At 45.1% G+C, this 24,473-nt stretch overlaps 1 protein-coding gene across 1 annotated transcript; it reads left to right on the top strand.

Annotated features, from left to right (window-relative positions):
• The first annotated feature begins 324 nt into the window (after window positions 1–324).
• On the top strand, window positions 325–24,473 carry alpk2 (alpha-kinase 2). Its single transcript, XM_065007605.1, has 10 exons — window positions 325–1,083; window positions 3,039–4,725; window positions 5,017–5,164; window positions 17,057–17,184; window positions 19,722–19,769; window positions 19,935–20,233; window positions 20,438–20,526; window positions 20,795–21,012; window positions 21,201–21,249; window positions 21,368–24,473. The coding sequence occupies exons 1-10, from the start codon at window positions 610–612 to the stop codon at window positions 21,570–21,572; spliced, it is 3,345 nt and encodes a 1,114-aa protein (XP_064863677.1). The 5' UTR covers window positions 325–609; the 3' UTR covers window positions 21,573–24,473.

Here is a 24,473-nt window from a genome sequence, read left to right as displayed (position 1 = left end):
ACCCAGGATCCGGTGACAGGACTCTTAAACCACCACCACCACCACCACCATGTTAGGACAGAGAAAGAGGACATGGCCCAGTCAGAGGGACTAGCACCGGGCTATCATGATGCTACACCACCACCTGTTGATGCTTATTGGGTCTTATGTGATAGCATCACTAGTGTGACACATGATGGGACAGAGGGAGCTAGTTTAAAGCGCTCAGAGGAAAACAATGACAGTCCTAACGAGTTGTGGCTGGACGCGTGCCAGTATCAGACCCTGGCAGCTGAGGATGGGGAGGGGGAAGAAGGGGCTATTTTGGGTGGGGACGAGTGGGGCCTTTATCCTATCAGAGGCAGCGGTGTCACAGAATGTCCGGACAACACAAAGGAGTCGGGTTTCCTACTGGGAACGGAGGCTGCTATTGGTCAGGGAGGCTGTGATTCGGACCAGGGGTTGTCTGTGCCACCTTTTGATAGGTCTGTGTCCACTGACAGCTGGTATAGCACGTTCTCCGACTGGGCTGTCATAGTCCCTGGAGGAGGACCGCGACCCGAAGACTTTACAGGAACAGCTGCACTCACACAGAAACAGGGACAGGCACAAGCATATCCACAGACACCCATGGCCATCCAACACCAGGCAGTGGAGCCCAGAGCCAGCCCAGAGAGCCCCATCCTCGCTGGGCCAGAAGAGCTACTGGTAGTGGGTAGCCTCCAGGACAGGGAAGGGGAAGGGGAAGACACCCAGACAGAGGAGTCCCACAGCGGGTGTATATCATCAGCAGTGCAGGGAGATCAGGAGCCTGTTGGAGAGCTGGTGATCATTGAGGATGACTGCTCTGCCTATCCCACAGATAGCCACTCAACCCTGGGTTCATCGTCTGACACACTGGCCTCTCCCACCACCAAACTCTACGGGCTGGTGATCAATACGACTGAGGCGGTGCTGGCTCCTCCGCCCATATCCTTTTCCTCATCCGCCTCGGGTGCTGCGCCTGTGGGGAGAGATGTGTTGGAAATGGAAACAGACATTGATATTAGCCACAAGAGAGACAGTTATTTACTAGAGGACAGTGTTGGCAGATTTCAGAACCAGGTAAGATTTCAAGTGTATTATGTTATTAGATTTAGATACTGTAGTAGTTGATCAACAGCAGTGGATTTGTTTGTTTACAACTGAATGGTCGTGCAGTTAACTGAATATTTGGTTATTTCTGTTAAATCATTACATTTTTCGAGATGGAGAAAGTATGTTTATTTTAGACTTCCTAACCCAAGGACGCAACAGCGGCATTGTACTGACACACACACTTTCACTAGAGTCTTTCTGTCGGTCAGAAACTAACCCTGAGGCGTCACTCACCTTTATCATGGACTAATAATAGCCCACAACATCAATTACACTGCAACCTGAAACATCATCACAACGTTCAGTATTCCATACCTTCACAGCCAGCCAAGCACCGAGAGAGAGAGAGAGAGAGAGAGAGAGAGAGAGAGAAAAAAGAGTATAGGAAACTCTTATGTAGGGCAGAGCACTATTCTGTAGCCAGTGGCACGTAGTCTGACTGAGGACTGAAGGTGGTCTGAAACAGCCAAGCCACCCTGGTCGCTACAGTATGTTGGTTTATTCAGCTTGACTGAGTCAGATGTGGAAGGGTTGTTAGGTAGTATCTGTTCCTTGATTTCTCATGTGAGAGCCTAGCTCTGGGCTAGCTCTGGGAGCCTAACTCTGGGCTAGCTCTGGGAGCCTAGCTCTGGGCTAGCTCTGGGGGCCTAGCTCTGGGCGGTTAGCTCTGGGCTAGCTCTGGAAGCCTAGCTCTGGGCTAGCTCTGGGAGCCTAGTTCTGGGCTAGCTCTGGGAGGTTAGCTCTGGGCTAGCTCTGGGAGGTTAGCTCTGGGAGGATAGCTCTCGGCTAGCTCTGGAAGACTTGCTCTGGGAGGATAGCTATCGGCTAGCTCTGGGAGGATAGCTCTCGGCTATCTCTGGGAGACTAGCTCTGGGAGAATAGCTCTCGCCTAGCTCTGGGAGGATAGCTCTCGGCTAGCTCTGGGAGACTAGCTCTGGGAGACTAGCTCTGGGAGGATAGCTCTGAGACTGACAGCTGGCCCTGTGAAGTGGTCTAAGGAAATGAGAGGCCTAGAAAAAACTCAGATAGACAGAACAGAAATGGCATCGCTAATTTTAGTGGGTGTTTGATGATAATAGCACGCACCCCAGGATGGAAGCACAGCTAAGGAGTGTAACAAGACTCTCTTCACCCGTACTCTCTCTCTCTCTCTCTCTCTCTCTCACACAACACACACACACACACACACACACACACACACACACACACACACACACCTTCAGAGCAGTCTAACAAAGCTCAATCACTGGGTTAAAGGCCTGGGAGGATAAAGGGACACTGATTGGCTAAAACATTTTGAGTTGCACAGTTAATAGTGCACTGCCCATAACAGTGCTATAGACCAGACCACTCCCACATTTACAGTAAGTTATATGTAAGACTGTTGACTCTGATCAACATAATGCAAGTTGTTATACAGCAAGATATGTTTACGACAATCTATGACAACAAATATATGAGAAATAAATATGTTTTAGATAGATGTCTTCGGGAACAATAATTATCCTTCTTTATTGTCTAACCTGCTACTAACTTACGACTTATCTGAACATGTTTATACTATTTAATGTCTTTTGAATCTTTGCATATTGAACCTTTCAATATTAACCTGTGTAGTGGGCAGTAATATTTCAGGCGGCAGGGTAGCCTAGTGGTTAGAGTGTAGAGGCGGCAGGGTAGCCTAGTGGTTAGAGCGTAGAGGCGGCAGGGTAGCCTAGTGGTTAGAGTGTAGAGGCGGCAGGAAGCCTAGTGGTTAGAGCGTTGGACTAGTAACCGGAAGGTTGCAAGTTCAAACCCCCAAGCTGACAAGGTACCATTTGTCATGCAGCTCCAGGTGACAGAGAGCACATACATTAGGGCTGAACCTACACCTTCGCTGACTATTGAACCATTTTAAATGTTGTTTATTTCTCCCCATGTAGCACCTTAGAGATGCAGTGCAAAATGTGACAGAAAACAGTCTCTCCCAGCTGGGCGGCTTGTTCATTGAGGGGGAAGATGAAGAGAGAAGTTATGGGTTGGTGAGCGTCTCCGGTTACCCTTCCAGTAGCAAGGCACATCAGGTGGAGCATCTGTGTGGCGACAAGAGACATCAACAGTCATTTAAGAAGTTTCAATGTACCACAGACTCTGGCAGGAACACATACGTGCCGGCACACAGAGACACAACGTCCCGGGGCATTAAGGCGGACATACATGTGTCCCCCAACACAGACAGGAAGGACCTCCAGGAGACGGAGGGGAAGAGGCCACAGTGGGGGAATCCATCATTTTTAATGCCTGTTATGCCTTTAGCTCCTCTGAGTCTCAGTGTGGGCCGATCTCTCTTTTGCCGGAAGAACAGCGCTTTGGAAGAGGAATCCGTCCAAGCCAGTCCTAAGAGATCACTGCTCAATGAGCAACGAGGTCAGAGCTGTGGGTTTATACAATCTAATGTGCCCCGACTGCCCGTTTTGCCCGCCTGTTTCCGAGGGAAGATTGATAAGAAGACACCTGTGGTAAACAAAGAGGAAAAACTGTTGTTGACGAAAACAAAGAGGAATACGGGTTCTAGAGATACAACATCAGAGGACAAGGGTGGAAAGTTGACCGTTTGCTCCGGTCAGAATCTGAACAGGGACATTCCAGCATCGTCTTCGTCAAGTGAGGAATCAACAGCATCTTGGTCTCTTGACAGAAAGAAAAACATCACAGTCCCACATGAGGTCAGCTCCCTCGGTAAAGAACTCTCCAACTATATCATTGTGACCGGTGATCACTTGATGATCTCAGAGAAGGAACGTGTTGCATACTTCACTCTAGACCAGGAGAACCCTCTAGACTCCAGAACATCCTTGTTGAAACAAATACAATCAGACAGAAATAAAGAACCCAACCACTGTGTTACAGCAGACGTAAAGAAAGGCTCCAAGATGCCTCATAAAACCAGAACACACTCCAAGAAAGACAAGCCAGCTGTGGTTCACCATCTGGCCCCACCAACCTCCAAAACACAAGAGAACCTACCGCTCGGATCTAACATTAAATGTGATCCCCTAACAACACGCGAGGATGGCGACGATGGACCTGTGACTGTCAAAGAGACTATTGTCATAACAGAGAATGTTAACACCAAAGGCCACGCCCACGGGAAGAAGAAGAAACACTCTGGGAAACACTCCCAGAATGCATCAGTGAAGAGCGAGGGGATAGACTCCTTGGTTGAGGTGGAGAACAGGGCTAAGCAGAAGACTGCTACCAATGGGAAAATAGACACCTTTGTTGCCAAATTTGGAGCCAAAGCTGGGAAAACCAAAGATAAGACTACAGCAGGTCTGCCTTGTAAGAAGGACAGTGTTCATTCAGACAGTGCTCAGAAACAACCTGGTGTGAAATCTCTGGTTGACGCTTCTGTCATCAGCCAAGGTGCAACAGTGAGTGACCCTTCCTCCATGGTACCCCAGTCTACCATCCCCATTGGCCAGCAGCCCAATGATGATGTCATCAAGCGTCGCCGTCTGTCTGAGGACAAGTTTGGTAAACATGAATCCAAGGCTGCTGTTGAGACGACTCGTAGGAAGGCCTACAGTGATGTACTGAAACAGAGAACACATCATGCACCAAAAGAAGGTGGGAATGCACTGCAGTATACTCTATTACACCGACCTGGGTTCATATGGTATTTGTTTTCTTTCAAATACGTAGAGCGTTTGATTGAGCCTACTTGGAGCGCCACATGGGCATGATTTGCACTTGAAACAATTCGATTGGTTCGATTACGCAGGTTATCTATTTGAAAGAAAGCAATAAATCTATTTGAGCCCATGTCTAATGTTATGATAACTACTCTAAAATGATTATTAACGATAATATACATTTTCTGTGTAAATCTTAGACATATATGTGTATATTTTCTTCCAGTGCCCAGAGTGGTGCAACGGATCCAGGCCGTGCCTGTCAGTGGCGATCCTCAGAGTCTCAGTCTAGGGTGTCAGTTCACGGCTGTCTTTACTGACTACACTGTCACCTGGACCAGAGATGGGACAGTGTTGGCTGAGATCAAGAGAAGGTACAAGTCCTGATTTTATTTGACACTATTATATTGTCCATGCCCTTAAACGTTCCTATGGGAGAGCTAGTTACCCTACCCCGTTACCATGTTTCAGTGTTTCTCAAATATCTTATTTAATACTCCCAGGCATTCCATTTATTTGATCAATTTCAGTACGCATTCGGAATGTATTCAGACCTCTTGACTTTTTCCACATTTTGTTACGTTACAGACTTATTCTAAAATGGATTAAATTGTTGTTGTTTTTCCATCGTCAACCTACACACAATACCGCATAATGACTAAGCAAAACCTTTTTTTTTTTTTTTAGAAATGTTTGCTAAATGTTTGCCCAGTTCTGGGAGACATAAGTATTCAGACCCTTTACTTAGTACTTTGTTGAAGCACCTTTGGCAGCGATTAAAGCCTTGAGTCTTCTTGAGTATGACGCTACAAACTTGTCAGGTTGGCTGGGGAGCCTCACTACACAGCTATTTTCAGGTCTCTCCAGAGATGTTCGATCGGGTTCAAGTCCAGGCTCTGGCTGGGCCAATCAAGGACATTCAGAGACCTCTCCTGAAGCCACTCCTTCGTTGTCTTGGCTGTGTGCTTAGGGTCGTTGTCCTGTTGGAAGGTGAACCTTCTCCCCAGTCTGAGTTCCTGAGCGCTCTGGAGAAGGTTTTCATCAAGAATCTTGCTGTACTTTGACCCATTCAGCTTTCCCTGTATCCTGACTGGTCTCACAGTCCCTGCCGCTGAAAAACATCCCCACAGCATGATACTGCCACCAGCATGCTTCCCCGTAGGGATGGTGCCAGTTTTCCTCCAGACGTGACGCTTGGCATTCAGGCCAAAGAGTTCAATCTTGGTTTCATCAGACCAGATCATCTTCTTTCTCATGGTCTGCAAGTCCTTTAGGTGTCATTTTGCAAACTCCAAAAGGGCTGGCATGTGCCTTTCACTGAAGAGTGGCTTCCGTTTTGATCACTCTACCATAAAGGCCTGATTGGTGGAGTGCTGCAGAGATGGTTGTACTTCTGGAAGGTTCTCCCATCTCCACAGAGGGACTCTGGAGTTCTGTCAAAGTGACCATCGGGTTCTTGGTCACCTCCCTGACCAAGGCCCTTCTCTCCCAATTGCTCAATTTGGCCAGGCAGCCAGCTCTAGGAAGAATCTTGGTGGTTCCAAACTTCTTCCATTTCAGAATGATGGAAGCCACTGTGTTCTTGGGGACCTTCAATGCTGCAGAAATGTTTTGGTACCCTTCCACAGAACTGTGCCTCGACACAATCCTGTCTCAGAGCTCTACGGACAATTCCTTTGACCTCATGGCTTGGTTTTTGCTCTGACATGCACTGTCACCTGTGGGACCTTATATAGATAGGTATGTGCCTTTCCAAATCATGTCCAATCAATTGAATTTACCACAGGTGGACTCCAATCAAGTTGTAAAAACATCTCAAGGATGATCAATGGAAACAGGGCCTAAGCTCAATTTCGAATCTCATAGCAATACTTATGTAAATAAGGTATTTCTGTTTTTATTTTTAATACATTTTCAAAAGTTTCTAACTATGGGGTATTGCGTGTAGATTGATAAATAAGAACATTAATTTAATCAATTTTAGAATAAGGCTGTAACGTAACAAAATGTGGAAAAAGGGAAGGGGTCTGAATACTTTCCGAAGGCACTGTACTAACTACACCAGATCCAACTAGCTACACCAGATCCAACTAGCTACACCAGATCCAACTAACTACACCAGATCCAACTAGCTACACCAGATCCAACTAGCTACACCAGATCCAACTAGCTACACCAGATCCAACTAACTACACCAGATCCAACTAGCTACACCAGATCCAACTAACTACACCTGTTCCAACTAACTACACCTGATCCAACTAACTACACCAGATCCAACTAGCTACACCAGATCCAACTAGCTACACCATATCCAACTAGCTACACCAGATCCAACTAGCTACACCAGATCCAACTAACTACACCTGTTCCAACTAACTACACCTGATCCAACTAACTACACCAGATCCAACTATCTACACCAGATCCAACTAACTACACCAGATCCAACTAGCTACACCAGATCCAACTAGCTACACCAGATCCAACTAACTACACCAGATCCAACTAGCTACACCAGATCCAACTAACTACACCTGTTCCAACTAACTACACCAGATCCAACTAGCTACACCAGATCCAACTAGCTACACCAGATCCAACTAACTACACCAGATCCAACTAGCTACACCAGATCCAACTAGCTACACCAGATCCAACTAGCTACACCAGATCCAACTAGCTACACCAGATCCAACTAACTACACCAGATCCAACTAGCTACACCAGATCCAACTAACTACACCTGTTCCAACTAACTACACCTGATCCAACTAACTACACCTGTTCCAACTAACTACACCTGATCCAACTAACTACACCAGATCCAACTAGCTACACCAGATCCAACTAGCTACACCAGATCCAACTAACTACACCAGATCCAACTAGCTACACCAGATCCAACTAGCTACACCAGATCCAACTAGCTACACCAGATCCAACTAGCTACACCATATCCAACTAGCTACACCAGATCCAACTAACTACACCAGATCCAACTAGCTACACCAGATCCAACTAACTACACCAGATCCAACTAGCTACACCAGATCCAACTAACTACACCTGTTCCAACTAACTACACCTGATCCAACTAACTACACCAGATCCAACTAGCTACACCAGATCCAACTAGCTACACCAGATCCAACTAACTACACCAGATCCAACTAGCTACACCAGATCCAACTAGCTACACCAGATCCAACTAACTACACCAGATCCAACTAGCTACACCAGATCCAACTAGCTACACCAGATCCAACTAACTACACCAGATCCAACTAGCTACACCAGATCCAATTAACTACACCAGATCCAACTAGCTACACCAGATCCAACTAGCTACACTAGATCCAACTAGCTACACCAGATCCAACTAACTACACCTGTTCCAACTAACTACACCTGATCCAACTAACTACACCAGATCCAACTAGCTACACCAGATCCAACTAACTACACCAGATCCAACTAACTACACCAGATCCAACTAACTACACCAGATCCAACTAGCTACACCAGATCCAACTAGCTACACCAGATCCAGCTAGGTACACCAATCCAGCTAGCTAAACCTGATCCAACTAACTACACCTGTTCCAACTAACTACACCTGATCCAACTAACTACACCAGATCCAACTAGCTACACCAGATCCAGCTAGGTACACCAATCCAGCTAGCTAAACCTGATCCAACTAACTACACCTGTTCCAACTAACTACACCTGATCCCACTAGCTACACCAGATCCAACTAGCTACACCAGATCCAACTAGCTACGCCAGATCCAGCTAGGTACACCAATCCAGCTAGCTACACCAGATCCAACTAACTACACCTATTTCAACTAACTACACCTGATCCAACTAACTACACCAGATCCAACTAGCTACACCAGATCCAACTAGCTACACCAGATCCAACTAGCTACACCAGATCCAACTAACTACACCAGATCCAACTAGCTACACCATATCCAACTAGCTACACCAGATCCAACTAACTACACCTGTTCCAACTAACTACACCTGTTCCAACTAACTACACCTGATCCAACTAACTACACCTGATCCAACTAACTACACCAGATCCAACTAACTACACCAGATCCAACTAGCTACACCAGATCCAACTAGCTACACCAGATCCAGCTAGGTACACCAATCCAGCTAGCTAAACCTGATCCAACTAAATACACCAGATCCAACTAGCTACACCAGATCCAACTAACTACACCAGATCCAACTAGCTACACCAGATCCAACTAGCTACACCAGATCCAACTAACTACACCTGTTCCAACTAACTACACCTGATCCAACTAACTACACCAGATCCAACTAGCTACACCAGATCCAACTAGCTACACCAGATCCAACTAACTACACCAGATCCAACTAACTACACCAGATCCAACTAGCTACACCAGATCCAACTAGCTACACCAGATCCAGCTAGGTACACCTGATCCAGCTAGCTAAACCTGATCCAACTAACTACACCTGTTCCAACTAGCTACACCTGATCCAACTAGCTACACCAGATCCAACTAGCTACACCAGATCCAACTAGCTACACCAGATCCAGCTAGCTACACCAGATCCAACTAACTACACCAGATCCAACTAGCTACACCAGATCCAACTAGCTACACCAGATCCAACTAGCTACACCAGATCCAGCTAGGTACACCAATCCAGCTAGCTAAACCTGATCCAACTAACTACACCTGTTCCAACTAACTACACCTGATCCAACTAGCTACACCAGATCCAACTAGCTACACCAGATCCAACTAACTACACCAGATCCAACTAACTACACCAGATCCAACTAGCTACACCAGATCCAACTAACTACACCTGTTCCAACTAACTACACCTGATCCAACTAACTACACCAGATCCAACTAGCTACACCAGATCCAACTAGCTACACCAGATCCAACTAACTACACCAGATCCAACTAGCTACACCAGATCCAACTAGCTACACCAGATCCAACTAACTACACCAGATCCAACTAGCTACACCAGATCCAACTAGCTACACCAGATCCAACTAGCTACACCAGATCCAATTAACTACACCAGATCCAACTAGCTACACCAGATCCAACTAGCTACACTAGATCCAACTAGCTACACCAGATCCAACTAACTACACCTGTTCCAACTAACTACACCTGATCCAACTAACTACACCAGATCCAACTAGCTACACCAGATCCAACTAACTACACCAGATCCAACTAACTACACCAGATCCAACTAACTACACCAGATCCAACTAGCTACACCACATCCAGCTAGGTACACCAATCCAGCTAGCTAAACCTGATCCAACTAACTACACCTGTTCCAACTAACTACACCTGATCCAACTAGCTACACCAGATCAAACTAGCTACACCAGATCCAACTAGCTACACCAGATCCAGCTAGGTACACCAGATCCAGCTAGCTACACCAGATCCAACTAACTACACCAGATCCAACTAGCTACACCAGATCCAACTAGCTACACCAGATCCAACTAGCTACACCAGATCCAGCTAGGTACACCAATCCAGCTAGCTAAACCTGATCCAACTAACTACACCTGTTCCAACTAACTACACCTGATCCAACTAGCTACACCAGATCCAACTAGCTACACCAGATCCAACTAACTACACCAGATCCAACTAACTACACCAGATCCAACTAGCTACACCAGATCCAACTAACTACACCTGTTCCAACTAACTACACCTGATCCAACTAACTACACCAGATCCAACTAGCTACACCAGATCCAACTAGCTACACCAGATCCAACTAACTACACCAGATCCAACTAGCTACACCAGATCCAACTAGCTACACCAGATCCAACTAACTACACCAGATCCAACTAGCTACACCAGATCCAACTAGCTACACCAGATCCAACTAGCTACACCAGATCCAATTAACTACACCAGATCCAACTAGCTACACCAGATCCAACTAGCTACACTAGATCCAACTAGCTACACCAGATCCAACTAACTACACCTGTTCCAACTAACTACACCTGATCCAACTAACTACACCAGATCCAACTAGCTACACCAGATCCAACTAACTACACCAGATCCAACTAACTACACCAGATCCAACTAACTACACCAGATCCAACTAGCTACACCACATCCAGCTAGGTACACCAATCCAGCTAGCTAAACCTGATCCAACTAACTACACCTGTTCCAACTAACTACACCTGATCCAACTAGCTACACCAGATCAAACTAGCTACACCAGATCCAACTAGCTACACCAGATCCAGCTAGGTACACCAGATCCAGCTAGCTACACCAGATCCAGCTAGGTACACCAATCCAGCTAGCTAAACCTGATCCAACTAACTACACCTGTTCCAACTAACTACACCTGATTCAACTAGCTACACCAGATCTAACTAGCTACACCAGATCCAACTAGCTACACCTGTTCCAACTAACTACACCTGATCCAACTAACTACACCAGATCCAACTAGCTACACCAGATCCAACTAGCTACACCAGATCCAACTAACTACACCAGATCCAACTAGCTACACCAGATCCAACTAGCTACACCAGATCCAGCTAGGTACACCAATCCAGCTAGCTAAACCTGATCCAACTAACTACACCTGTTCCAACTAACTACACCTGATCCCACTAGCTACACCAGATCCAACTAGCTACACCAGATCCAACTAGCTATGCCAGATCCAGCTAGGTACACCAATCCAGCTAGCTACACCAGATCCAACTAACTACACCTGTTTCAACTAACTACACCTGATCCAACTAACTACACCAGATCCAACTAGCTACACCAGATCCAACTAGCTACACCAGATCCAACTAGCTACACCAGATCCAACTAACTACACCAGATCCAACTAGCTACACCATATCCAACTAGCTACACCAGATCCAACTAACTACACCTGATCCAACTAACTACACCTGATCCAACTAACTACACCAGATCCAACTAGCTACACCAGATCCAACTAGCTACACCAGATCCAACTAACTACACCAGATCCAACTAACTACACCAGATCCAACTAGCTACACCAGATCCAACTAGCTACACCAGATCCAGCTAGGTACACCTGATCCAGCTAGCTAAACCTGATCCAACTAACTACACCTGTTCCAACTAGCTACACCTGATCCAACTAGCTGCACCAGATCCAACTAGCTACACCAGATCCAACTAGCTACACCAGATCCAGCTAGCTACACCAGATCCAACTAACTACACCAGATCCATCTAGCTACACCAGATCCAACTAGCTACACCAGATCCAACTAGCTACACCAGATCCAGCTAGGTACACCAATCCAGCTAGCTAAACCTGATCCAACTAACTACACCTGTTCCAACTAACTACACCTGATCCAACTAGCTACACCAGATCCAACTAGCTACACCAGATCCAACTAAATACACCTGTTCCAACTAACTACACCTGATCCAACTAACTACACCAGATCCAACTAGCTACACCAGATCCAACTAACTACACCAGATCCAACTAACTACACCAGATCCAACTAGCTACACCAGATCCAACTAACTACACCTGTTCCAACTAACTACACCTGATCCAACTAACTACACCAGATCCAACTAGCTACACCAGATCCAACTAGCTACACCAGATCCAACTAACTACACCATATCCAACTAGCTACACCAGATCCAACTAGCTACACCAGATCCAACTAACTACACCAGATCCAACTAGCTACACCAGATCCAACTAGCTACACCAGATCCAACTAGCTACACCAGATCCAATTAACTACACCAGATCCAACTAGCTACACCAGATCCAACTAGCTACACTAGATCCAACTAGCTACACCAGATCCAACTAACTACACCTGTTCCAACTAACTACACCAGATCCAACTACCTACACCAGATCCAACTAACTACACCAGATCCAACTAACTACACCAGATCCAACTAACTACACCAGATCCAACTAGCTACACCACATCCAGCTAGGTACACCAATCCAGCTAGCTAAACCTGATCCAACTAACTACACCTGTTCCAACTAACTACACCTGATCCAACTAGCTACACCAGATCAAACTAGCTACACCAGATCCAACTAGCTACACCAGATCCAGCTAGGTACACCAGATCCAGCTAGCTACACCAGATCCAGCTAGCTACACCAGATCCTGCTAGGTACACCAATCCAGCTAGCTAAACCTGATCCAACTAACTACACCTGTTCCAACTAACTACACCTGATTCAACTAGCTACACCAGATCTAACTAGCTACACCAGATCCAACTAGCTACACCTGTTCCAACTAACTACACCTGATCCAACTAACTACACCAGATCCAACTAGCTACACGAGATCCAACTAGCTACACCAGATCCAACTAACTACACCAGATCCAACTAGCTACACCAGATCCAACTAGCTACACCAGATCCAGCTAGGTACACCAATCCAGCTAGCTAAACCTGATCCAACTAACTACACCTGTTCCAACTAACTACACCTGATCCCACTAGCTACACCAGATCCAACTAGCTACACCAGATCCAACTAGCTACGCCAGATCCAGCTAGGTACACCAATCCAGCTAGCTACACCAGATCCAACTAACTACACCTGTTTCAACTAACTACACCTGATCCAACTAACTACACCAGATCCAACTAGCTACACCAGATCCAACTAGCTACACCAGATCCAACTAGCTACACCAGATCCAACTAACTACACCAGATCCAACTAGCTACACCATATCCAACTAGCTACACCAGATCCAACTAACTACACCTGTTCCAACTAACTACACCTGATCCAACTAACTACACCAGATCCAACTAGCTACACCAGATCCAACTAGCTACACCAGATCCAACTAACTACACCAGATCCAACTAACTACACCAGATCCAACTAACTACACCAGATCCAACTAGCTACACCAGATCCAACTAGCTACACCAATCCAGCTAGCTAAACCTGATCCAACTAACTACACCAGATCCAACTAGCTACACCAGATCCAACTAGCTACACCAGATCCAACTAACTACACCAGATCCAACTAGCTACACCATATCCAACTAGCTACACCAGATCCAACTAACTACACCTGTTCCAACTAACTACACCTGATCCAACTAACTACACCAGATCCAACTAGCTACACCAGATCCAACTAGCTACACCAGATCCAACTAACTACACCAGATCCAACTAACTACACCAGATCCAACTAGCTACACCAGATCCAACTAGCTACACCAGATCCAGCTAGGTACACCAATCCAGCTAGCTAAACCTGATCCAACTAACTACACCAGATCCAACTAGCTACACCAGATCCAACTAGCTACACCAGATCCAACTAACTACACCAGATCCAACTAGCTACACCAGATCCAACTAGCTACACCAGATCCAACTAACTACACCTGTTCCAACTAACTACACCTGATCCAACTAACTACACCAGATCCAACTAGCTACACCAGATCCAACTAACTACACCAGATCCAACTAACTACACCAGATCCAACTAGCTACACCAGATCCAACTAGCTACACCAGATCCAGCTAGGTACACCTGATCCAGCTAGCTAAACCTGATCCAACTAACTACACCTGTTCCAACTAGCTACACCTGATCCAACTAGCTACACCAGATCCAGCTAGCTACACCAGATCCAACTAGCTACACCAGATCCAGCTAGCTACACCAGATCCAACTAACTACACCAGATCCAACTAGCTACACCAGATCCAACTAGCTACACCAGATCCAGCTAGGTACACCAATCCAGCTAGCTAAACCTGATCCAACTAACTACACCTGTTCCAACTAACTACACCAGATCCAACTAGCTACACCAGATCCAACTAACTACACCAGATCAAACTAGCTACACCAGATCCAACTAGCTACACCAGATCCAACTAGCTACACCAGATCCAACTAGCTACACCAGATCCAGCTAGGTACACCAATCCAGCTAGCTAAACCTGATCCAACTAACTACACCTGATCCAACTAGCTCCACCAGATCCAACTAGCTACACCAGATCCAACTAGCTACACCAGATCCAGCTAGGTACACCAATCCAGCTAGCTAAACCTGATCCAACTAACTACACCTTATCCAACTAGCTACACCAGATCCAACTAGCTCCACCAGATCCAACTAGCTACACCAGATCCAGCTAGGTACACCAATCCAGCTAGCTAAACCTGATCCAACTAACTACACCTGTTCCAACTAACTACACCTGATCCAACTAGCTACACCTGATCCAACTAGCTACACCAGATCCAACTAGCTACACCAGATCCAGCTAGGTACACCAATCCAGCTAGCTAAACCTGATCCAACTAACTACACCTGTTCCAACTAACTACACCTGATCCAACTAGCTACACCTGATCCAACTAGCTACACCAGATCCAGCTAGGTACACCAATCCAGCTAGCTACACCTGATCCAACTAACTACACCTGTTCCAACTAACTACACCTGATCCAACTAGCTACACCTGATCCAACTAGCTACACCAGATCCAGCTAGGTACACCAATCCAGCTAGCTACACCTGATCCAACTAACTACACCTGTTCCAACTAACTACACCTGATCCAACTAGGTACACCTGATCCAACTAGCTACACCCGATCCAACTAACTACACCAGATGCAACTAGCTACACCTGTTCCAACTAACTACACCTGATCCAACTAGCTACACCTGATCCAACTAACTACACCTGATCCAACTAGCTACACCTGATCCAACTAGCTACACCTGATCCAACTAGCTACACCTGATCCAACTAGCTACACCTGATCCAACTAACTACACCTGATCCAACTAGCTGTACCTGATCCTACTAATTAAAGGGTTGACTATTAGTTGGCTCAGTTGATTTAGTGTACTATTATAGTAATGGTATAGATCACAGCTGAGGATACTCCACGAGAGGTTTGGGAGACTCGCCACTATTTGAAAGCCCACTTGGTGTTGCTCTCTGTCAGTGTAGGTTACTGTAGCAATATATTTGGCAGATATTAACCCATCAATGTGTGATGATGATTCAGCCGTGAGTGGGAGGAAGGTTCAGTTTTTATATAACGCTATGATTCAACTGTGCATCAGGTGCAATATCGTCGTTATTGTTCCAGAAATCTCCACTTAGTTGGAATACGGCCAGTCACGATTATTGTGTAATATTATCTGTCTCTACTTACATAATACAACTTTTAGAAATAACATTGTTGAAAAATGTCAACACCTACGTTGAGTCAGGTGTATGCTGAGCCAGGTGTATGCTGAGTCAGGTGTACGTTGAGTCAGGTGTACGTTGAGTCAGGTGTACGCTGAGTCAGGTGTACGTTGAGTCAGGTGTACGCTGAGTCAGGTGTACGCTGAGTCAGGTGTACGCTGAGTCAGGTGTACGTTGAGTCAGGTGTACGTTGAGTCAGGTGTACGTTGAGTCAGGTGTACGCTGAGTCAGGTGTACGCTGAGTCAGGTGTACGCTGAGTCAGGTGTACGTTGAGTCAGGTGTACGCTGAGTCAGGTGTACGCTGAGTCAGGTGTACGCTGAGTCAGGTGTACGTTGAGTCAGGTGTACGCTGAGTCAGGTGTACGCTGAGTCAGGTGTACGTTGAGTCAGGTGTACGCTGAGTCAGGTGTACGTTGAGTCAGGTGTACGCTGAGTCAGGTGTACGTTGAGTCAGGTGTACGCTGAGTCAGGTGTACGTTGAGTCAGGTGTACGCTGAGTCAGGTGTACGTTGAGTCAGGTGTACGCTGAGTCAGGTGTACGCTGAGTCAGGTGTACGTTGAGTCAGGTGTATGTTTTGAACAGGGACCAAGAAATGAAAGGAATATAGCTTTCAGTTATTAGACTCTTATCACTGTCAATATAACACTTTCATTATTCTTTAATGAATCAATGTTTTGTCCGCAAGCTGCCTTCATCAGGGTTGTTTAATAGAGCAGGGGTTTCCTACCTTTTTCGATTAATGTACTACCAACTGAGTTTTACTCTGCACAGAATACACCTGAAGTACCCCCTCATACGCATTTCACCCGTGAGCCTATGGTCTCATAGAACCCCTGGTTGGGAAACACTGGAGAACAAAGCCTTAGTATGAATAGATTATGTTAATTCAGAATAATGATTCAAGGTTTATTCTCTCCTTTCTGCTCTGTGTAGTGCTGGAGATGAGAGCAGAGTGTGTCTCACCATCACCAAGGCCTCCAATAAAGATCTGGGGAAGTACCGCTGTAGTCTCCTCTGTTCCCATGGCTCTGTGATCCTGGACTACCTCCTCACCTACGAGGGTAAGACACGTTAGACTACCTCTTCACCTACGAGGATAAGACACCTTAGACTGCCTATGAGGATAAGACATGTTAGACTACCTCCTCACCTACGAGGGTAAGACACGTTAGACTACCTCCTCACATATGAGGATAAGACACATTAGACTACTTCCTCACCTACGAGGATAAGACACGTTAGACTACCTCCTCACCTACGAGGGTAAGACACGTTAGACTACCTATGAGGATAAGACATGTTAGACTACCTCCTCACCTATGAGGATAAGACACGTTAGACTACCTCCTCACCTACGAGGATAAGACACGTTAGACTACCTCCTCACCTATGAGGATAAGACACGTTAGACTACCTCCTCACCTACGAGGATAAGACATGTTAGAATACCTATGAGTATAAGACACGTTACACTACCTCCTCACCTACGAGGATAAGACACGTTACACTACCTCCTCACCTACGAGGATAAGACACGTTAGACTACCTCCTCACCTATGAGGATAAGACATGTTAGACTACCTATGAGGATAAGACATGTTAGACTACCTCCTCACCTATGAGGATAAGACACATTAGACTACCTCCTCACCTATGAGGATAAGACACGTTAGACTACCTCCTCACCTATGAGGATAAGACACATTAGACTACTTCCTCACCTACAAGGATAAGACACGTTAGACTACCTCCTCACCTACGAGGGTAAGACACGTTAGACTACCTATGAGGATAAGACATGTTAGACTACCTCCTCACCTATGAGGATAAGACACGTTAGACTACCTCCTCACCTACGAGGATAAGACACGTTAGACTACCTATGAGGATAAGACATGTTAGACTACCTCCTCACCTATGAGGATTAGACACGTTAGACCACCTCCTCACCTACGAGGATAAGACACGTTAGACTACCTCCTCACCTACGAGGATAAGACACGTTAGACTACCTCCTCACCTACGAGGGTAAGACACGTTAGACTACCTATGAGGATAAGACATGTTAGACTACCTCCTCACCTATGAGGATAAGACACGTTAGACTACCTCCTCACCTACGAGGATAAGACACGTTAGACTACCTATGAGGATAAGACATGTTAGACTACCTCCTCACCTATGAGGATTAGACACGTTAGACGACCTCCTCACCTACGAGGATAAGACACGTTAGACTACCTCCTCACCTACGAGGATAAGACACGTTAGACTACCTCCTCACCTACGAGGATAAGACATGTTAGACTACCTATGAGGATAAGACACGTTAGACTACCTATGAGGATAAGACATGTTAGACTACCTCCTCACCTACGAGGGTAAGACACGTTAGACTACCTATGAGGATAAGACATGTTAGACTACCTCCTCACCTATGAGGGTAAGACACATTAGACTACCTACAAGGGTAAGACACGTTAGACTACCTCCTGACCTATGAGGATAAGACACGTTAGACTACCTCCTCACCTACGAGGGTAAGACACGTTAGACTACGTCCTCACCTACGAGGGTAAGACACGTTAGACTACCTCCTCACCTACGAGGATAAGACACGTTAGACTACCTCCTCACCTACGAGGGTAAGACACGTTAGACTACCTCCTCACCTACGAGGGTAAGACACGTTAGACTACCTATGAGGATAAGACATGTTAGACTACCTCCTCACCTATGAGGATAAGACACGTTAGACTACCTCCTCACCTACGAGGATAAGACACGTTAGACTACCTCCTCACCTACGAGGATAAGACATGTTAGACTACCTCCTCACCTATGAGGATAAGACACGTTAGACTACCTCCTCACCTACGAGGATAAGACACGTTAGACTACCTATGAGGATAAGACATGTTAGACTACCTCCTCACCTACGAGGATAAGACACGTTAGACTACCTCCTCACCTATGAGGATAAGACACGTTAGACTACCTCCTCACCTACGAGGATAAGACACGTTAGACTACCTATGAGGATAAGACATGTTAGACTACCTCCTCACCTATGAGGATTAGACACGTTAGACCACCTCCTCACCTACGAGGATAAGACACGTTAGACTACCTCCTCACCTACGAGGATAAGACACGTTAGACTACCTCCTCACCTACGAGGATAAGACACGTTAGACTACCTATGAGGATAAGACACGTTAGACTACCTATGAGGATAAGACATGTTAGACTACCTCCTCACCTACGAGGGTAAGACCCGTTAGACTACCTCCTCACCTACGAGGGTAAGACACATTAGACTACCTATGAGGATAAGACACGTTAGACTACCTATGAGGATAAGACACGTTAGACTACCTATGAGGATAAGACATGTTAGTCTACCTCCTCACCTATGAGCGTAAGACACGTCATACGTCACACTCACATCCAAGTTTCAAATTTCTGGTTTTATTTGCCATGTGCAATGAATGTATTGGAAATCTTACTCCACAGGGCTCTCACAATAAAAACAGCAAAATACAAACATAATTTGGAAGTTAACAGCCCCCACTGTTTCTGTCTGTCTCTTTCATAGTGCTGAGTGACATTGTCATCCTGGCTAATCCCCAGAAAAACATCACAGGTGAGTAGCGATCTAATGCTGAATTTCAGTTTGATATACAGTATACATCTGAGACAAGGTGTTAGGTAATAAAAGTTCAGAGGTCATTCATTGCGGAAGCATCGGAATATGTTATGCTATGTTAAAGGCTCTTTCTGAATGACTGCGTTCCTCTCTCTACCTCAGCTGCTCCCACTGAGCTAGTAGGCGAAGAGGAGGATGTGAAATGTTCCTGTCTGTTGTTCAAAGAGGACTTCCTGTCAGAGCAGTACTTTGATAAGAAGCAGCCAGCCAGTCTGGTGACAGAGAAGGAACACTTTGGAGAGGGTATGCACCGAAGGGCCTTCCGGACCAGGCTCAAGGCCGGTATGGTGCCTGTCTTCACCCAGGGCCACCACTGTGTGCTCAAGGTACACAATGCTATCAGCTACGGGACACAGAACAACGAGGAGTTGGTTCAGAAGAACTATAATCTGGCCGTGGAGGTGAGGGTTTATTTACCTTGATATCACCAGACACAGGGTCAGAGGTACGGTTAGAGTCAGAAAAACAGTTGCTCTCACTATTTGACATTGCGTAATACTCTGACCCAGGTTTTGGGGTCAGTTTAATTTCAATTCAGTCACTTCCTGAACCCTGTTGTAACCATCAGCAGAACTGCTCAGATTTGGTATATTGTGTGATTCCAGGAGTGCCATGTTCAGAACACAGCCAGAGAGTACATCAAGGTCTGGACAGCCGTGGCCCAGACACAGGATGCCTTCGGAGAGGTTCCAGAGTGAGTATGATGTCATCGCTGGCACATCATCGTCTGGTGGGGTGTGGGCCTGTAAATCCCAGTGTCAATTCCTAGATGCCATCTCTTCTCCTGCCGTTGTGTCCTTGTGTCCCACTCAATTTAACCCCTAAACTTCACTCCAGCTTACTTTGTGTTCCAATCTCTCTGTTACAGCAAAAACATGACATTTTTCCAATGAAATATGCAAAACAGTAACCTTCCTGTTTCTTCTTCTCCCCCCCGTCCGTCCGTCCGTCCGTCCGTCCAGGATTATACCAATATACCTGGTCCACCGTCCGTCTAACGACATCCCGTATGCCACCCTGGAAGAGGAGCTGATGGGGGAGTTTGTCAAGTACTCTGTTCGGGACGGGAAGGAGATCAACCTAAAGAGGAATGACTCAGAGGCAGGACAGAAGTGTTGTACTTTCCAGCACTGGGTTTACCACAAGACTGAGGGTAACCTGCTCGTCACTGACATGCAAGGTAGGTTACTGCATCTGCACAGTGAGCCAAGGTCCAGTCTGGCTACTGTACTTAACAGCAGTGCAAAGAAAGTGGGAGATTAGAAATATAAATAATATATTTACTGTAGAAGCACGTGTGACTGCTGCCATAAAAAGGGCTTTATAAATAACTTGAATGATTGATTGATTTCTCTCGTTTCATTGTAGGAGTTGGCATGAGATTGACAGATGTTGGAATAGCCACGTGTAAGAAAGGGTGAGTATTGCAAGATAAATACAATACAAAACCTGATGGTTTAAATCACCTCTGTGTGGATTGTACATTACGCCGCCACAAACCACATGCAATGTCTCGTTTTTTGTTTGTTCTCTAGATACAAGGGGTTCAAGGGAAACTGTGCCACGTCATTCATTGATCAGTTCAAAGCCTTGCATCTGTGCAACAAGTACTGTGAGATCCTTGGACTCAAGTCTTTACAGCCAAAACCCAAAAAGACTGTGGTCCCTAAACCCAAGCCAACTCAACCTGTCACAAAGACTAAAAAGACTATCGGACCCACCCTGAAGAGCAAATCCTGATAGGAGGGGGGCCTTTACATTTGAATATTGTCTCATTCAGATAATAGTCTATTTTACAAGGGAGGCCTGATAGTAGACCTAACAGATTTGAATCTGGGGAATATCGCCCAATGAATAAACCTGATCTACAATACACTAGAACGTTACCCCGGATACGGGGTTGTCTATCTGGTGTATAAAGAGACTGTTGGGTCAATGGAAGTACGGCTGTATGAATAAATGTACTGAAGATGTCCTGAAGTGTTATAGACGTCTGTCAGTACGCTTCAGTCCATCTACCTAGAGAGGATCTGCTGCTGTCAACCATGAATGGGCTTGTCTCATTCAGTTGAATAGGTTCTCCCATGTGTTCCTCATGCTGTGATGAAGCTGTGAAGATTAGAACGAAGAGGCAGCATAATCAGAGATAATAGGTTTCTACCATCTTTGGTAGTGTTTCTCTCTTTGACAAGGTAGCATAGCTATAGGCTATGCCGTTTCTTCTGTGTTTTGTTGGTTTTTCTTTTAGTGTATTTTATTTTTTGGTACTTTTTGAGGACACATTTAAACATTTGTTTTAAGAAAATGTGTAAAACATAATTATTGTGTAAGAACATAGATACTGCAAGAAAATTATATAAATCATAGGACTACAATTTTATGCATTTTCTATGATGTACATGAGTGAAAATATATATTTATAGATTTGTGTTACATGCATTTGTTTGTATTGTCTTTTGTTGTTGTAAGGTAACTAGAGGTTGCCAATAGACATAATTTGAAATGATGTATAACAGATATTTAAGATGTACAGTATCAAACTGAAAAGTATATAATGGTACATGCAAGGTACTGCATAAACAGCGATGTGGTAGTAGCCTGCAGCACAGTTACAGTTTCAGTGACAGAATAATGAAGGACCAGTCAGAGTGAGAGTACACCACTTCGCCCCCTGAGATCTCCTCCTCTTGGCATCTCATGCCTGATGTCTGACGTGCTTGGCTCGGCCAGAATGCCTCCAGCTATGCTACCCCTGCAGTCTGCCTCAGAGATTAAACGACTCAATATCGCCATCTGACGGCCATTTGGGCTACCTCAGCGCTAGACTACAGTAAACAATGTCTGCCATGTCTGAGTAATCGTCCAGCTGAAGTATTCATTCATACTGTCTCTCCGATTCAATATAAAACAAATTATCCACATCACCATATGGATATTGGGTTATATGTAATCGGATATTGCCTTTTCCATTTTTATTAGAGTGTAATACTTATCTGGAGCCTTGCTTGATGTTTGATAAATTAGATATTATCTTGTGATGTTGGTGGTGCAGCACACTCAAGTGAATGTAACTCATGTAGGGCCCCGATACCGATTTATAAACGTATGTTTTTCCTAAACACTTCTCAGTATTTGGTATTCAGACTTAATTTATTCAGTTGCCTCTGCCGGTGTGGCTACCTTGCGCGCTCTGAATAAATGTCATTCAACCACTGAAAACCCTCCCACTTGCTGGTCAACAGATTTTCTCGTGAACTTTTATTCAATGGGGTTTCAGTACATGTATCTTAAACCATCCCTTTAAATACAGAATATACTGTAGGAATCAATGAAAGACAGCCATCTATGTATATTTGTTTCTGTTTCAGCACCAACTGGTAGATCTAAAAATACTTAGATCTTGTAGATTATTTAGGCACATTTGGTGGTTAGGAAATAGCCTATGTACGAATCAAATAAAAAACAGTTTGGAGGGCCTTTATGCACAGAATATATTAATGAATAAAAAATACAGTGGTTTGATTCATCCTGAAAGTTGTCATAGTCAAGTTCAATACATGAAATATTGGAAGTTAGAAAAAAGTGTACAATAAGGTTTGAACAATAAAATCCATTCTAATCCAGGCGCCAGGTTTAACCTGCTATGTGCGAGTTCTATAATGATGCAAACAGGCTACGTTACGTGGACCCCAATTATTGCACAACGTTTGCCTAATATAATCCAATATTACTAGCGAGTCTCAGGAACAATTCACAAGGACGTGACAGAGGAAAGAAAGGTAAATGGAATGGAATGATGCAAAAATAAATATACGTGGTTATTTATTACTGATGGTGGCTAACGATAGTGGCTAATGTTTAACATGATACAAATTGTAAAATAAAACAGAAAAACCTGGGTGTATAATCCAAACATTCTAAAACGCGTACATCAACTCGGCAGTTTCAGCCCATCAATTTGGGTCTCCAAATGTCATCCAAGAAAATCACGAGGGCACGCAATTAAAATCGGAATGGCACAGCTATTTTTGTCCTATTTCAACGTGGCCACAATACATTTTCATGTTGATATGATTTTCAGTTTGCTTCCATATGGCTGGTTTTACAATCCACTTCTCCAAACGGATTACTAATTTATTTAGGTCTTATAAATGTATCAATTAAGGTGCATGGAGAATGCTGTTATTTCTATTTGAAAAAGAAAGCAGATGCTTTTTCCCACTTGGAACCGGCAGGTTGGCTTGACTTTATTCATGGTTTCCTTGCTCATAACTTGTAGCTTTTCTTCTCCACCCTCTGCTGCAGTGGAGGCTGCTGAGGGGAGGACGGCTCATAATAATGGCTGGAACGGAGCTAATGGAATGGCATCAAACACCTGGAAACCATGTGGTTAATGTATTTGATACCATTCCACTGATTCCTCCCCAGTCATTACCAGGAGCCCCTCCTCCCCAGGTCCCACCAACCTCGTGATTGATTGTCCTGACTGATTGTCTGAAAAACAATGGCCCCATTAACACTGTAGGCTCCCTCTTTGTGTCCCAGGAAGTTTTGTTTTTCTGCCAAGTGAGTCTCACTGAAACACTAAACTTTATTGGAATTTAAACTTCCAAAGTGTGAAAGGTCATGTCCTACTGCCAT

This window comes from Oncorhynchus nerka, linkage group LG22, assembly GCF_034236695.1.
Source record: "Oncorhynchus nerka isolate Pitt River linkage group LG22, Oner_Uvic_2.0, whole genome shotgun sequence".
Lineage (NCBI taxonomy): Eukaryota > Metazoa > Chordata > Actinopteri > Salmoniformes > Salmonidae > Oncorhynchus > Oncorhynchus nerka.
This window is presented reverse-complemented; position numbering and strand designations above follow the sequence as displayed.

Excerpts from the sequence above, each read along its gene's own strand:
- alpk2 (XM_065007605.1), top strand. The coding sequence starts at position 610 with ATGGCCATCCAACACCAGGCAGTGGAGCCCAGAGCCAGCCCAGAGAGC. Across the intron at positions 4,726-5,016 it reads ACATCATGCACCAAAAGAAG|TGCCCAGAGTGGTGCAACGG; the intron begins GTGGGAATGCAC and ends ATTTTCTTCCAG. Across the intron at positions 17,185-19,721 it reads CTACCTCCTCACCTACGAGG|TGCTGAGTGACATTGTCATC; the intron begins GTAAGACACGTT and ends TCTCTTTCATAG.